General features: G+C 58.8%; 1 protein-coding gene across 1 annotated transcript; it reads right to left on the bottom strand.

Annotated features, from left to right (window-relative positions):
• Positions 1–463: 463 nt before the first annotated feature.
• Positions 464–8,513, bottom strand: UAP1 (UDP-N-acetylglucosamine pyrophosphorylase 1). The gene is made up of 10 exons (XM_086462545.1): positions 8,195–8,513; positions 7,904–8,108; positions 6,889–7,064; positions 6,436–6,608; positions 5,079–5,272; positions 4,552–4,695; positions 3,940–4,128; positions 3,428–3,475; positions 1,294–1,360; positions 464–1,028 (listed from the first exon to the last, which is right to left on the bottom strand). The coding sequence occupies exons 1-10, from the start codon at positions 8,511–8,513 to the stop codon at positions 936–938; spliced, it is 1,608 nt and encodes a 535-aa protein (XP_086318671.1). The 3' UTR covers positions 464–935.
• Positions 8,514–12,881: the final 4,368 nt, after the last annotated feature.

The following is a 12,881-nucleotide window of genomic DNA, read 5'->3' as shown; positions in this document are numbered from 1 at the left end:
TTCCAGACCTGTAAGGGAAAACTCCTGCCCAGGGGGCTATGGGTGGCTGTGCCACCCTGCCCCAGGGCCTGCAGCAGGACTTGGGAGCAGCAGAGGAGCCAACTGAGAACCATCTCCCCTCCCAGAAAAGAGGGGAGGCAGCACAGCCACTCTGACGAAGGACACGGGGACACCATGCCAGGCTGGCTTCACCGAGAGCGCTCTGATGATGTCGCACACCCACTCGTTCCTACCTGCTCAAGGCTTGCCACCACCTGCAGAAACTCAAGAGGAAAGCGCAGCCCTTCGCTTCCTCCAGAAACGCTGCAAACGAGCACCGTGGGTCAGAGGACCCACCTGTGACCCCCCTGGGCAGCAGCTGCTGCCGAGCTGGGCACTCGACATGACACAGTCAGACCTCTGCTCTATGAGTAGAGCCTCTATAGAAAGTCACTGTCACTAAAGCACCACCAGATGACAGACAGGAGGGACTCAAGAGTTTAATCAGGTGCTTCCAGTTCTGCAACGTACAAAGGATGACCAAAAGGGAGGGCATGGGCTATGACAGGGACCCTAATAAAAAAAATAGTCATGTAGATTTGAGAAAAATAAAAATTCAAGATTAACCCCAGCCCCGTACCATAAAAATTGTCTGCATGTACAATGACTATTACTATATACATGTTTAAAAATAAATGTACACACAGCTTGGAGTGCAAAGAGCAGCACCATAGCTGTGCTTCATGGCAGGGGAATCCATAAAGTGTTCGGGTTTTAAATTAAAATATAAATAGAAGCATACAGCATGCCAAAAACTGAGTGGGTTACATCCTCCTCTGCACAGGGCCAGAGCGAGCAGGATCAGCCCCTACCAGTTATAGCTATAAACCTTCATGTGTCCGAATTCCCAGCCCGCCAGGCGGGACAGGCAGCCCGGCTTGGGCACCACACTGCCGCTACATCCCGTTCTTCACCAGCTCGTGGATCCCATCCTCGTCGATAATCAAAGGTGTGCGAAACTCACGGTCCTTCACATACTTTTCCAGACCCTAAGGGAGGACAAAGCAGCTCATTAGGAATCCACCATGCACCATCTGCTCCGTTGACCTGCTGAGCTGCTCACAGGTGGCTCTGGTCCCCTCCCGTGCTGATGACTTGGAGGGCACTGCCTTAAAAAGCTCCACAGTGAATTCAAGTCATGCTTTCGTGGCTTACCCCCCTCCCCAGCCAGGGCTCACACACACCCCCTGACAGCTTCCCCACCTTCCCAGCTAATCTGCATGGGCACCCAAGCTCCGGAGAGCCAGTACTCACTTCTCCTCCGTAGGAGACAAGGGGAGAAATTTCACACTGGATTGGCAGGTCGTTTGCATCCTTCAAGCTGCAGAGAAAAAGTCAGGAGAGTTAGCCACATCCCCCAGTCAGGGGATGCGGATGGGGCCCGGAGATCCCACAGACGCCAGTGTAGGGGGTCAGAGGCTGTCTGGGGCATCGGTGGCTGCCGGCCCACGCAGACCCCACCAGCACAGAGCTGCCCTGGGTTAGTCAAGCCTTGCGTGCTCTCCACGGAGATGCGAGCTCAAGTTTAGAAACCAGCAGCGACTGAAAGGGAAGACAGGTTCAGATGCAGCTTTAATGAGGATCTACGTGCCTTTCCGTGTGTGCAACTACAGCAGCGCCTGTGCCCGCAGCCTGGACCACAGCCCCAGTATATTTGATGCCGCATGCAAGCTAGTCACCCCTTCCTCCTCCTCCACCTGCATCCTTGGGGTGATGAGAGATTCAATCACAGCACCTTCCTGTTTGGCTGGTCACAACAGGTCTTTTTTAAAAACACAGTCCTTGTTTAAAGCACAGCCTTGTTTAAAGCACAACCTGAGGGCACAGGGTAAGCCTGTCTGCTCACTCAGAAATACTCCCTCTGGCACTGCCTGCTCCTGCTGCCTTCGCCTGTCAGATCAACTGTCTCGGCTCCTCTGTTCTGCACGCAAGGCTGAGCTGGTGAGGACAACGGCAGACCCACACCAGCACTGCCCGCCGCAGCCCAGCCCCGAGAACAGCCGCAGCAGTGCTGCTGGGCAGGGGTCTGCGTGGGGTCCCTGACCCCGCTCCTCCTGCCATCAGCCTTTCCAGGACTCCCTGGGTGCCCCCTGGATCCAGCCGGCCCGTAAGCCTGGCCAGCGGGTGCAGCCGTGTGGAGGTGACGAGGAACCATGGCAACACCCCAGGGTGCCCCTTCACACCCACTCACCCCCGCAGCCAGACAGGCATCGCAGGACGTCACCTGTGACAACACCCTCTTCGCCCAGGTCGAAGCCCGTCCCTGCTGCCACGCACTTGGCTCAGTCCCCTCCTGTCCCAGCTGTGAGTAAATAAAACTCACCCATCCTAACCCAGCCCTTGCACTTGTGTTTACCTTAGAGTCATTTCAACATTAAAAAAAAAAAAAAAAAAAAAGGATGGCCATTAACTGTCAATGAAGGATAAAGTGCATCCTTTATCCTACATTATAACTACTGTGATGGCCTAGTTATAAGCCCGAAAACATCTGGAGTCTGGAATTAAAAACAGAGACCCTAGGTGTACCCCACCAGAAAATACAAGCTCTCCCGAAGGGAGGGGAAGGTAACAAGCTTCCTTGTCTGCAAGTCATTGACACTCACCAGCTCCAAGTCCCAGCCGCACAGACGTGCCCTGTGCCTACAGAACACGCTGCTATTACAGAAGTTGCTTTAACACTTCTATCAATCCTGTTTGCTTTTGTAAACTTCCAAGCACTGAGCCAGGGGCTTTCCCTGGTGTCACGATCCAGATCTTCAAAACCTCAAGAGCTGAAGTCACACAAAGCACAGCTGGCCGCCCACGCTGAGATTTGCACATGCTACATCAAAGCCTGCCTGACGTTTACTTAATGGTTTTAATCCCATTTCAATCTGCCTGGATGCCTGGCAGACACCGGGAGGTGGCAGCCGTCTCCAGCTACGGGACCGGCCGGGATCAGTCCAGGCTCTGCTACGCTGTGACGGACAGGGAAGCTGTCATTGAAGGGACACACCAGCATGTTTCCCAACAGCACGCTGCCTGCGGGGTGACCTTTAGGGGCTGCGTGCAGTCAGCGGCCAGCTGCCTGCTGCCCTGCATCTGTACCATTGGCACAAGACCCTTCCAGTTGTCCCCGCCGGCTGCCTCTACGGAAAGGAGCCCAGGAGGGAGCAGACGCCGCCAACCGCCCGCCACCACGAGAAGCGGCATCCACGGGGTGCTGCAGTGAGGCATGCCCCCCTCCCAGCATGCGGCCCCGAGCCCCCCGGTCCTGTTAGTCACTACAGGCGCCTGCCCAGCAGCGCGCCCCCAGCGCAGCGACCGCAGCCTGGCACGCTGCTTCACCTACAGCCTGTTAGTACCTAAGCACAGCCCCGCCACCATGCATGCTGCACGGTATAGTTACTTGTCATTGACATCTGCTGGGGTGGCATCTGACCTTCCGTTTGTGACACTACGTGGGAATAAACAAGGGTTAGCAAGGGTGGAAAAAAACAGAGCAGAACAAGTCTGGGGCTTGCTGTTCCCCAAACAGGGGTGGTGGGAGGTCTCTCAGTCGAGGGATGTCATGACCCCAGCCTGGCTGCTGCACAGATCTGCTGGTGTGCTTGGGCTTTAGGGAGCCAACTCCTCCATGCATGGGCAATCTTGGCAGTGCAATGGAGACTGGTAGGATTTGTTTCGTGGGCGTCGAATCAACAAGAAAAGCTCCTGCCAACTGACCGAGTGCCCCTCCTGCAGCCACCGCCCGGCCTGCACCCGGCTCGGCCCCACGGACCACCCGGGAGAAAGGACCCACAGCTGGTCGCTCCAGCAATGCTGGTTTCAGGAGTGCTGAAATGGAGAAGGGCTGGGGACTGCCCAGTGCTTAACACCCAGCCCAAAAAAGATGCAGGAGTGCCGGGGGCAGCAACTCACCGAGGGATGGCAGGGATGCGTGTGCCATTTTCGTCCACGAAGTGCCCTCCCGCATTGAGAACCCAGCAGTGGTGCAAGGACATCAAGGCGTGTCGGGCTGTGGTGGGGTTGTCCTTGCCGTTCTGGCTGTCCGCATTCTTCAGGGGAGAAAACTCGTCCTCACGCAGCACCTCGTACACCACGAACTTCCTGGGGGGTGAACAGGGCGCAGGTTTGGGAAATGTGGCCGCTCCCTGTCACTTTGGCTTCTCCCCCGCCAAGCTGACTGAGCTGGGGCCATGGCCCCCCAGAGCCCACACCCACAGGATGTCCTCACAGCCATGAGGGAGGGGAGGAGAGGACCTGGGCTGTAGGTTCAGCAGATGCTCCTCTGGCCCAGGGGCAGGGCTCAGCTGAGCAAGAGGCACGCAGCGCCTGTCCCTCCCGCTGCTCGTGTCCCTGCTCATGTCAGGGCACAACAGTCCACTGCTGCTGAACAGCACAGGAGCTGGCATCCTGTCCCCACCCTGGGGCACTGCCAGTGAGCACAGCCCTGGCACAACCCGCAGAGGCTCTCAGAGCTGCCCAAGGGAGGGCAAGCAGCCTGCTCCCCACAGACAGAAAAGGGCGTACTTGGAAAACTGGAAGATGTCAAAGACAAACTTTTCCATCTTGATCCCATTGGGCTTCTCGGGTTGGATCAGCTGACCTGTAGCGATGTCCACGTGTGGGATCTTCTTCTCGGCTACATGGTGCTGCAGCTGCGGTTCGTAAGTGCTGCAACAGGCCAAGAAAGAGCTGTCGCTTGCCTGAGCAAGGCCTGTCTTCAGCCCCTCAGCTCAGACACTACTGCAGCAGGACAGACACTTGCCCTCAACCCCAGCCACCCTGAGGCACAGGCTGCTCATCCCCACGGCAGCCAGGAGAGGACGGCCCCACATGCCTGTGTTCTGGCACCAGCAACCACTGATGGCCAAGGGAAACTTTATCTCAAGGAAGGGGGATCTTGTAGAAAGGTAGGGGTCAGGCCACCCGTGCATCCCAGCATGCCTGCAAACAGCTGGAGCTCAACCAGCAGAAAGCAAGGTGCAGGCAGCCAGCTCCGTTTAGCACTGGCGCTCCTCCTCCAGCAGACCGGCAGCACCCCAGCAGATCCTTACTTGACTACATCTTTCAGGAAGGCGGTGGTGAAGTAGTGATTGGCAATGTTGCCCGCGTTGAAGAGCAGCCGCCCATCCGGGCCCCGTTTCTGAGCAGTGGCCAGGGAGATCTCGCTGTACTCCACCACTTGGTAGACACCATCCACTCGGCACACCACGCCAACCGGCTCCGTGGGGTTGGTCTTCTCCACCACCTGCCCAAGGGAAGCACTGTCAGGGAAAGAGCCCCAAAGCCCTGCGCTTCAAATACACTCCCTTGTATCTAGCAGCCCCTGTGGAGGCATTTTCCTGCACAGGACAGCAGAGACGGTGCAGGGATAAGGATGCTGGAGCCCTCCCCTCCCAGGTGCTTCTGGCGATGATGACCAGAGGAGAGTGGGTGACAGGGTGCCAGGCCCACCCAGAGGGCACAGGCAGGATCTGGCAACAAGCCCATGTGTGGCTGGCAAAGGGCATGGGTATTTTTAGCACCCAGCCTGCACATGAGCAGCCAGCTTGCTGTGCACAAGCAGAGCCATCCTGCTACACCTGATCTCCCTCCTCTTCCTCGCACCCCATACATCTCCCTCTGGGCATGGGCACCCCTCAGCAAATCCATACCCGTCACTGCCACCATAGCAGGGCGGCGTGCAGGGACACAGCACCTTCCCCTTTCCGCACGCTAGGGTTTGTTTCCTCTTCTCACTTGGGCCAGAAGGAGAAACTGCTTTCTCTTTGCCAGCTCACTTTCTGAAAGCCTCAAGGCCAGCAAGCCCTCTCACCTGTTTTCTACAGCCAAGCCCAATGCAAACAGCCCTTTTGGCTGTTAACCCAGCCTTTAAGTAAAGCTTCAGGCGTGCAATGTCCTACCCACGAGACACAGGGCTGGGCTAAGCGTCAGCTGCACTCACCGTGTCCTGGTCTGCTGCCCAGGACGTCACGGCTGGGGACAGTTGGCAGCCTGTGGCAGGGATCTCGGCTGCCTGTGCTCCCCGCAGCCACCCAGGAAACAGCTGCTCAGTGTCTGGGTGGGGACTGGGCAGCCCCACAGGGCTCCTCAGCAGCTCTTATGCCCAGGGACTAGGGGACCTGTGAGCCCTGGGGCTGTCGGTGCCACATCCCCGTGCAAGGCGGGAGAGGAGCAGCACCAGGCAGCGGTCAGTGATGCTCCACATCCCCCAGGATGCCACACCCAAGGGGCAGGTGGGACTCTAGCAGCACTTGTTACTCCCCCAGCAAGCTCCTGGTGCTTAGCTATCCCTCCTGGCTGTGGCAAGCCGGCAAAGGAAGGGTAAGGAGTCAGCGAAGCCAGGCAAGGAGCAGGACAGACCCCACCCTGCTCCAGGGAAGCGGTACCTGCCTGCCCTTGAAATCATACCTTGGCGCCGCAGTCTGCTCCCTTCTCCAAGCAGAACCCGATGAACCTGGGGTCAGCCACCTTCACCAGGATGTTGTCCACGCAGTAGACATGGACACTCTGCACGCCCCTCCGCTCCATGTCATCCACAATGCCGTGTGCCCCCAGGGCCCGGTACAGGCCACCGTTGCCATCTGCAGCGGGAACAAACCATTGGGGCCACAGACACACCCGGTTATCTCGTCAGTCACCCACACTCATCATCCTTCCCCACGGAGCTGGGCTGGAGGGTCACCAGCCCAGGCATACCCCACCCTGCTAACTCCTTGCCAAAGTGGACAGCTCCCAGCCTGCGTCACCCATGGGCCATGTTGTGCTGCGAGACTACCCCACGCAGGCTCTGGCCCCAAATGCTTGTCCTCAGCACTTGTGTCTCGCCCCATGCACCCCTCCCGCCAGCTCCTGTCTACTGACCTGGTGCCATAGCAATCTTGCCCTTCTCCTCCAGCAGGATTTTCCCATCAAACCCCAGGGCAGGCAGCATGCCCTGCTGGAAGAAGATGACATTTTCCTTCTTCAAGCCAAAATAGCGATGCTTCAGGAAGAACTCCTTGGTGGACTCCATAGTTCGGCCGCTTGTCATGATGTACCTGTCGCAGTGCAGAAGAGACCCGATGAGCAGGGAGAAGAGGCAGGGTCTCGTGCCCCTCACCCCAAGTGTGGTGAACCACTTCAGCCTGTTACCGCCAGGACAGGCTTCTTCCCACCACAAACATTTAGAAGTATCTGTCGCACCTCATCAGCGAGCCAAAGAAGAGCTTCACCCCTCCTTGCAACATGCATCTCCAAAACTCCACCACACCCTGTGCAGCGGGGGACACACCCAGCTGCAGCAGCCAGCTCCTGCCATGACGCCAGCCTCCTGCTCACAGCACCACTGCAGCCCCCGGCCTCCCAGCCCCCCGCCTTGCATGGCCGCTGTCCCACGCAGCGGGCTGGCCACAGGCAACATGGCACACGTTCCCAAGGGCCATGGGGTTGAGCCTGACAAGGTGGCATCTGCCAGTGCCACCCTCTGGGCCTCGATCCGTTAACTCCAACAGGCTACGCCCATAGTAATAGCGCTGATGTCAAGAGGATCCATGTCAACCCCAGGGCCCTTGGGCTGCCAAAGGGGTCTGCACCAACCCACAGGTCCTTGGCCTGCTAACACCAACAAGGCCCACTCACACCGACCCACAAGACCTTGACCCACTAAGGCCAAACAACGGGGCTTTGACCCAGCCAACACCAATGGAACCACACCAACCCCTGCTTAACCCACCACCACCAACCAGGCTGATCCCAACGCAGCCCTGCCAACGCCAACCCACAAGATCTTGACCCAACCATACCAATAGGGCCCTACCAACACCAAACCATAAGCCTTGTCCCACCAAGGCGACCCCGCGGGGCGCAGACCCACCAAGGTCCAGGGCAGGGCGCTCACCAGGGGATGTGGCAGGGGGTGCCGTGCTGCTCCTCCGCCAGCTGCTGCAGCCGCCGCAGGCGCTGGGCCTGGAGGTGGAAGAGGGTCTTGCGGGAGGGCAGCCCCACGTCGCACATGCCCTTGGGGTAGGGGACGCCGAGGCGGGTGCCCTGCCCGCCGGCCAGCAGCAGCGCGGCCACGCGGCTCCCCGCGATCTCCGCCAGCCCTGCGCCCGGGAAAGCACACACGCGTGGGGCCCACCGCACCGGCACCGGCACCGCGCCGGGCCCCGCCGCCGCCCCCCGCACCTACCGCGGCTCTCCCAGCGCGGCAGCAGCTCGCGGTCGCGGGAGGCGCTGCCCAGCACATCCCGCGGCACCGGCTCCATCCGCGCGTCCAGCCCCGCCGCCGTCGCCGCCCCACCGCCGCCGTCCCCGCGGGCGCGGCGGAAGAAGCGGTTGATCTCGGCCACGTCCATGTCGCGCAGCTCCGCCGCCAGCGCCCGGCGGGCCGCGCCGCCCAGCTCGGGCCAGAAGCACAGCACATGGCCCTGCCCGCCCGCCGCCAACCGCTGCCCCAGCGCCGCCGCCCCGTCCCCGGTCGCGTCCCCCTCCGCCGCCGCCGCCTCCATCCCGCCCGCGGCCACCGCCACCGCGCCCCCGCCGCCCCTTTATAGCCCCCCGCCGCCGCGGGGCCGCCAATGGCAGGCGGCGGCGGCACGTCCCGCGCCCTCACTGGCTGCGGGGCACGGCGTCACCATAGCGGCTGCGCCCCGCGCCACGTGGTGCCCACCGCCCGCCCAATGCGCGCCGAGGTGGCGCGTGGCGGCCCACCCACCCACCCACCCCGGCGGCACCTCCAATCGGAGCGGACGCTGCGACGGCGGCGCGCTCGCGCCGGCGACTGCCATGGCAACGCCCGCCACGTCAGCGCGCAGCCTCCGCGCCGTTCCCGGGAAAGGGGCGGCCCCGGGCCCCATCCGTCCATCTCCGCCCCCCACCCCCGGTCCCCTCGAGGCGGGGCGGGAGCGGGGCTTCCCGTAACAGCCCCACCCCCTTCCAGCTGTTCCTCCCCGCTCCGGGCCCACGCGTGAAGCGCGAGCGGCGGCCGCCGTCCGCCCCCTCATTCGGGGAAGGGCGGGCCCTCCAGGGAGCGTGGGGCAGCAGCCCCCCCTCCCCGCAGCAAGAGCGGGGCAAAACGCCGACCCGCACCCAAAAAACAACGCCGAAGAGGGCAGGGCAAAGGAGGAGCCCCGCAGAGAGCCGCCGGCGTCCCGGGAGCCTTGTCGGGCTCCGCCCCGGCGCGCAGCGCTGCGGAGACCCCTCGCCTCGTCGTGAGGGGAGCGTGTGGTAACGTCAGCGCGGGCTACAGCCAAAAAACCTGGTCACCCCGCCGCGGCCGCACCCCCCCCCCCCCCCCCGGCTCCGGAGCCGCGCACCGCCCGCGGTTGCAGTTGTGCAACTCGCAGCACCTCCCGGGGGAGCGGCCCGCGTCAGCCGAGCGGCGACTTTCCCTGCGGCTGATGTCACTTCGGAAACCGTTACGCCACAGCGAGCGTGGAAAGCGCCCGTGTGCGCCGTGAGTAAGCGGTGCTGCCGCGGGAGGCACAGCCCCAAGGGACAGGGAGGGGACGCGGCGGGCACTTGGCCGAGCCAAGGTCGCCCCCCGCCCTCGGTGCTCCCACCGGGATTCTCAGCCACACTCGTGCATGGAGCAAACGAGTTCCCACAGCCGCGGGGGCCACGCACAAGACCCCAGCGCCAACACAGCTGGGTCACAGCCCTGTCCCCCCCCTCCCCCCCGGACAGACACCCTGGCGCAAGGTGGCGTTTCACCGGCAGCCCCACAAGACAAGCCTCCAGGACAACCGCGTCGTACTGAAGCATCGTTTATTAATCACCTGGATCAAGCACACATCTGCTCAGCCACGGCGCGTGACAGGGTACAACAGTCGACATCTAACCCGAAGGGAGGCACGTGGTTACAGGGTCCGGCACAGCAGGAGGGCGCGTACTGAACGCTCTGGAAGGACAACCCTGGTGCAACGCGGTGCTCAGGCTACGCTGTTGGGAGGCTGGAGACCAGTGAGAAGGAATTGAGGAATACAGCTAAGATCAGGGCTGACTTGTGCTTCGGCCAGTCATTGAGAAACCAGTTACCCTCCTTGCATATAATAAATAGGTGGAAGAGCAAAGAACCTTCTCTCTCCGTCACTGCTCCCACATAGACATCGGTGGCAGAGGAAGGACAGTTATTCTTCGTTTGGCAGTGGCATTTCATGTCAGACCAGCTACGAAACCCAACTACCACCCAGGAATAGCTGAGTGCCAAAGCGTTTTCCATTCACACGCACGGTCTGAGGGGATGGTGCCTGCCCTGGCATCCCACCGGAGCAGCACCAGCCTTCCCTGTCTGTCTCCAGAAGCTTCACCTTTCATCCCTTTCCCCTCCAAAGCAGATGTCTCCCCTTCAGAGGCAGCCTGCGGGTCTTCACATCTAGCTGTCGCCTGGCTAGGACTACATAGGTCAGTGCTACACCGAGGGCTACTGAGAGGGAGCTTTGTCAGCAGCACAGACCAAGAAACCCAGCGAGCATCTGACTGGAAAGCCGCAACACTCCTGCAACTCAAGCAGGCAGTAATTTGGAGATGAGGAAAGCCAGGCCCATCCAGGCACACACCATGACAGATGCCATGGATTGAATCACCACACACACTGCAGATACAATCTCAAGTTAAGAAACTCACAGGTTTTAGCAGGGCTGAAACTTACACCAAGCCACCAACAGATCACTGAGACACCAGAGTGAGCTTCAGCTTGATAGAAAAAGGCTTTGAAGGCAGAGGGTGAGGGATAATGATAAAATGCTTCTGCTCTGAGAAGCTTCTAAACCTCCCTGTACCCCTCAGCCTGCAGAAGGAAGCCAGGGGCTGGGTCCAGTGACAGGACAGAGATCAGCGTCTTCAACTCTTGCCAGCAGGAAAATAATAACAAAAAAAGCAGCTTTGGGGTTTTTGCCCAGCTCGGTGCTCAAGCCTGGTCAGTAAGCATCTGGAGAGAAAATCTGGTAGCAGGAGTTTGCATCTTGAAGATTTATTCAGCTCCTATTAAAGCAGCTGAACAAAACCCCAGCCAAACTCTGGTGGAACAGCTCTACCATGCTGCAGGAACAGGTTGTAGCTTCTCTCTAAAGATAAATCCTGGCACAGCTCTTTAACTTTAGTTGCAAATCCAAAGCATAATTCCGACCAAAAAAAAAAAAGAGACATGCTTGAAAGACAACATCAGCTCTTAGTCCTAGACAAATGCATGTGAGAACTCAAATGCATATACGACCTGCACTTGCACCCTGACATCTCCCTGTTCCGATATCGCTGCAGGTGACAGACCTCACACCCCACACCCAGGGGAGCTCCCCATGTCCCCATGTGGGCTGGCACTCAGTGGGGCAGGAGCTCTCAGGTCTGTTGCTGCCAGGTGACAGGCACACAGGGAGCCAGTTTAATGCTGCTGACGCAACAGCATTCAACATCTGAATTTCTGGGCCAAAGTGCTTTCACCCCTGGCTCAGCCCACCGGGGACAGCAACAACTGAGAGCTGAGGAGGTCACTCAATACCTACCAATACTTAGAGTACTTTAAACACTGCTCTTCACGTAGGAAAAACCTTCACCCAGTTAATCATCCCATTCCTCCCAGACACTAAAGGCGCTTCACTGCAAGGACAGTTCAATTAAAAGCAATGAATCACACACCCCATCTATGCAAAGCCGCCTTACAGCTAATGTACACCAAAGTATCATCATTCCCAGAAAAAGTCTGATCAGCAAATCACACCTTAAAATCCACTGTGGCATTATTTTTTTTCCCCTGGAAAACCTACCACCTCAAAGGCAACATAAAAATTCAAAGAGATTGGTCCTTTCTGGGGCAGCTTGGGAAGGTGCACAGTAGACAGGACACTACACCAGCAGAGAGAGGAACCCAAGACTTGTGAAATGCTACAGACATTGGGTCTCCTGACACACTGCACACACATGCACAGGGCAAAAATCAAGAGGAACTTTTAAGTGCAGGATTCCAGCAAGTCCAACATCAGCAAGATGCAAAAAGTAAACTGCAAGGTAATTTAGATATTATTCCAGGGAAGGTCAGAGATGGTTCAGGCAGCTGCCTGCAAGTATTTCAGCTAGAGAAAAAAAATTCACTAGGGCTCTCCTCCTCAGCAAAATTGGTACCAGGGCCACAAGCCAGAATACACTGGTCCCCCTCTAAGTAGGGCTGTTTCACCCCGCGCTCGCCAGGAGCAAAGCGCCCACCCCTGCAGGGAGAGGCTCCGCTGGGGGTATGGGTTTGCACACCCCTGGGAAACAGCCACTGCCTACTCCATGCGGGCAGCTGCGCAGGCGAGCTGCTGCCTCTGCGTTGAAGCCACATGAGCAGAGAGCATGCTCAGGGGCGAGCAGTGATGCTGCTCACCCAGGTTCCCCCCCCCCCCAAAACACACGGCTGTTGTCCCTAGCACTGGGAAAGACCTCCTCCTAGCCAGCCAAGTCTGACCAAGCCCTTTCCATACAGGATCTCAGATTGCCTCGGGTCCTTTGTGTAACCTATGAAGGACCAAAAGTGTCAGTGCTTCTAACCTACAAGTCTAATGGGTTAATGCAAAACCGAAACGCACAACACAGAAAAGCCAAGCGTGGGACCTACGACACACAAATATTTGTTCTTTCTTAGAAGACTCGCAGGCCAGGAGCCCTGCTGAGACACAAAGAATACTGCGCGCTGTAGCACTCCTTTCCAAAAATACCACCTAAAGACGCTTACGTATTACAGGTGATTTGGCATCAGAGCTAGGGAGCATCAGTGCCAGCACAGGGTATATGCTAGAAAGATGACTCCACATGACAGGGTTTTCACATCACCTCAGGCTACAAAGTGCTTACAGGTTGTGTTGGGACTGAGGCTGGCACTGCTCTGACAACATGTATCCATCATC

The sequence above is a fragment of the Leptosomus discolor genome, chromosome 3 (assembly GCF_034619465.1).
Source record: "Leptosomus discolor isolate bLepDis1 chromosome 3, bLepDis1.hap2, whole genome shotgun sequence".
NCBI classification, from domain to species: domain Eukaryota; kingdom Metazoa; phylum Chordata; class Aves; order Leptosomiformes; family Leptosomidae; genus Leptosomus; species Leptosomus discolor.
The sequence above is the reverse complement of the archived record's forward strand: the minus strand, read 5'-3'. Positions and strand labels throughout refer to the sequence as shown.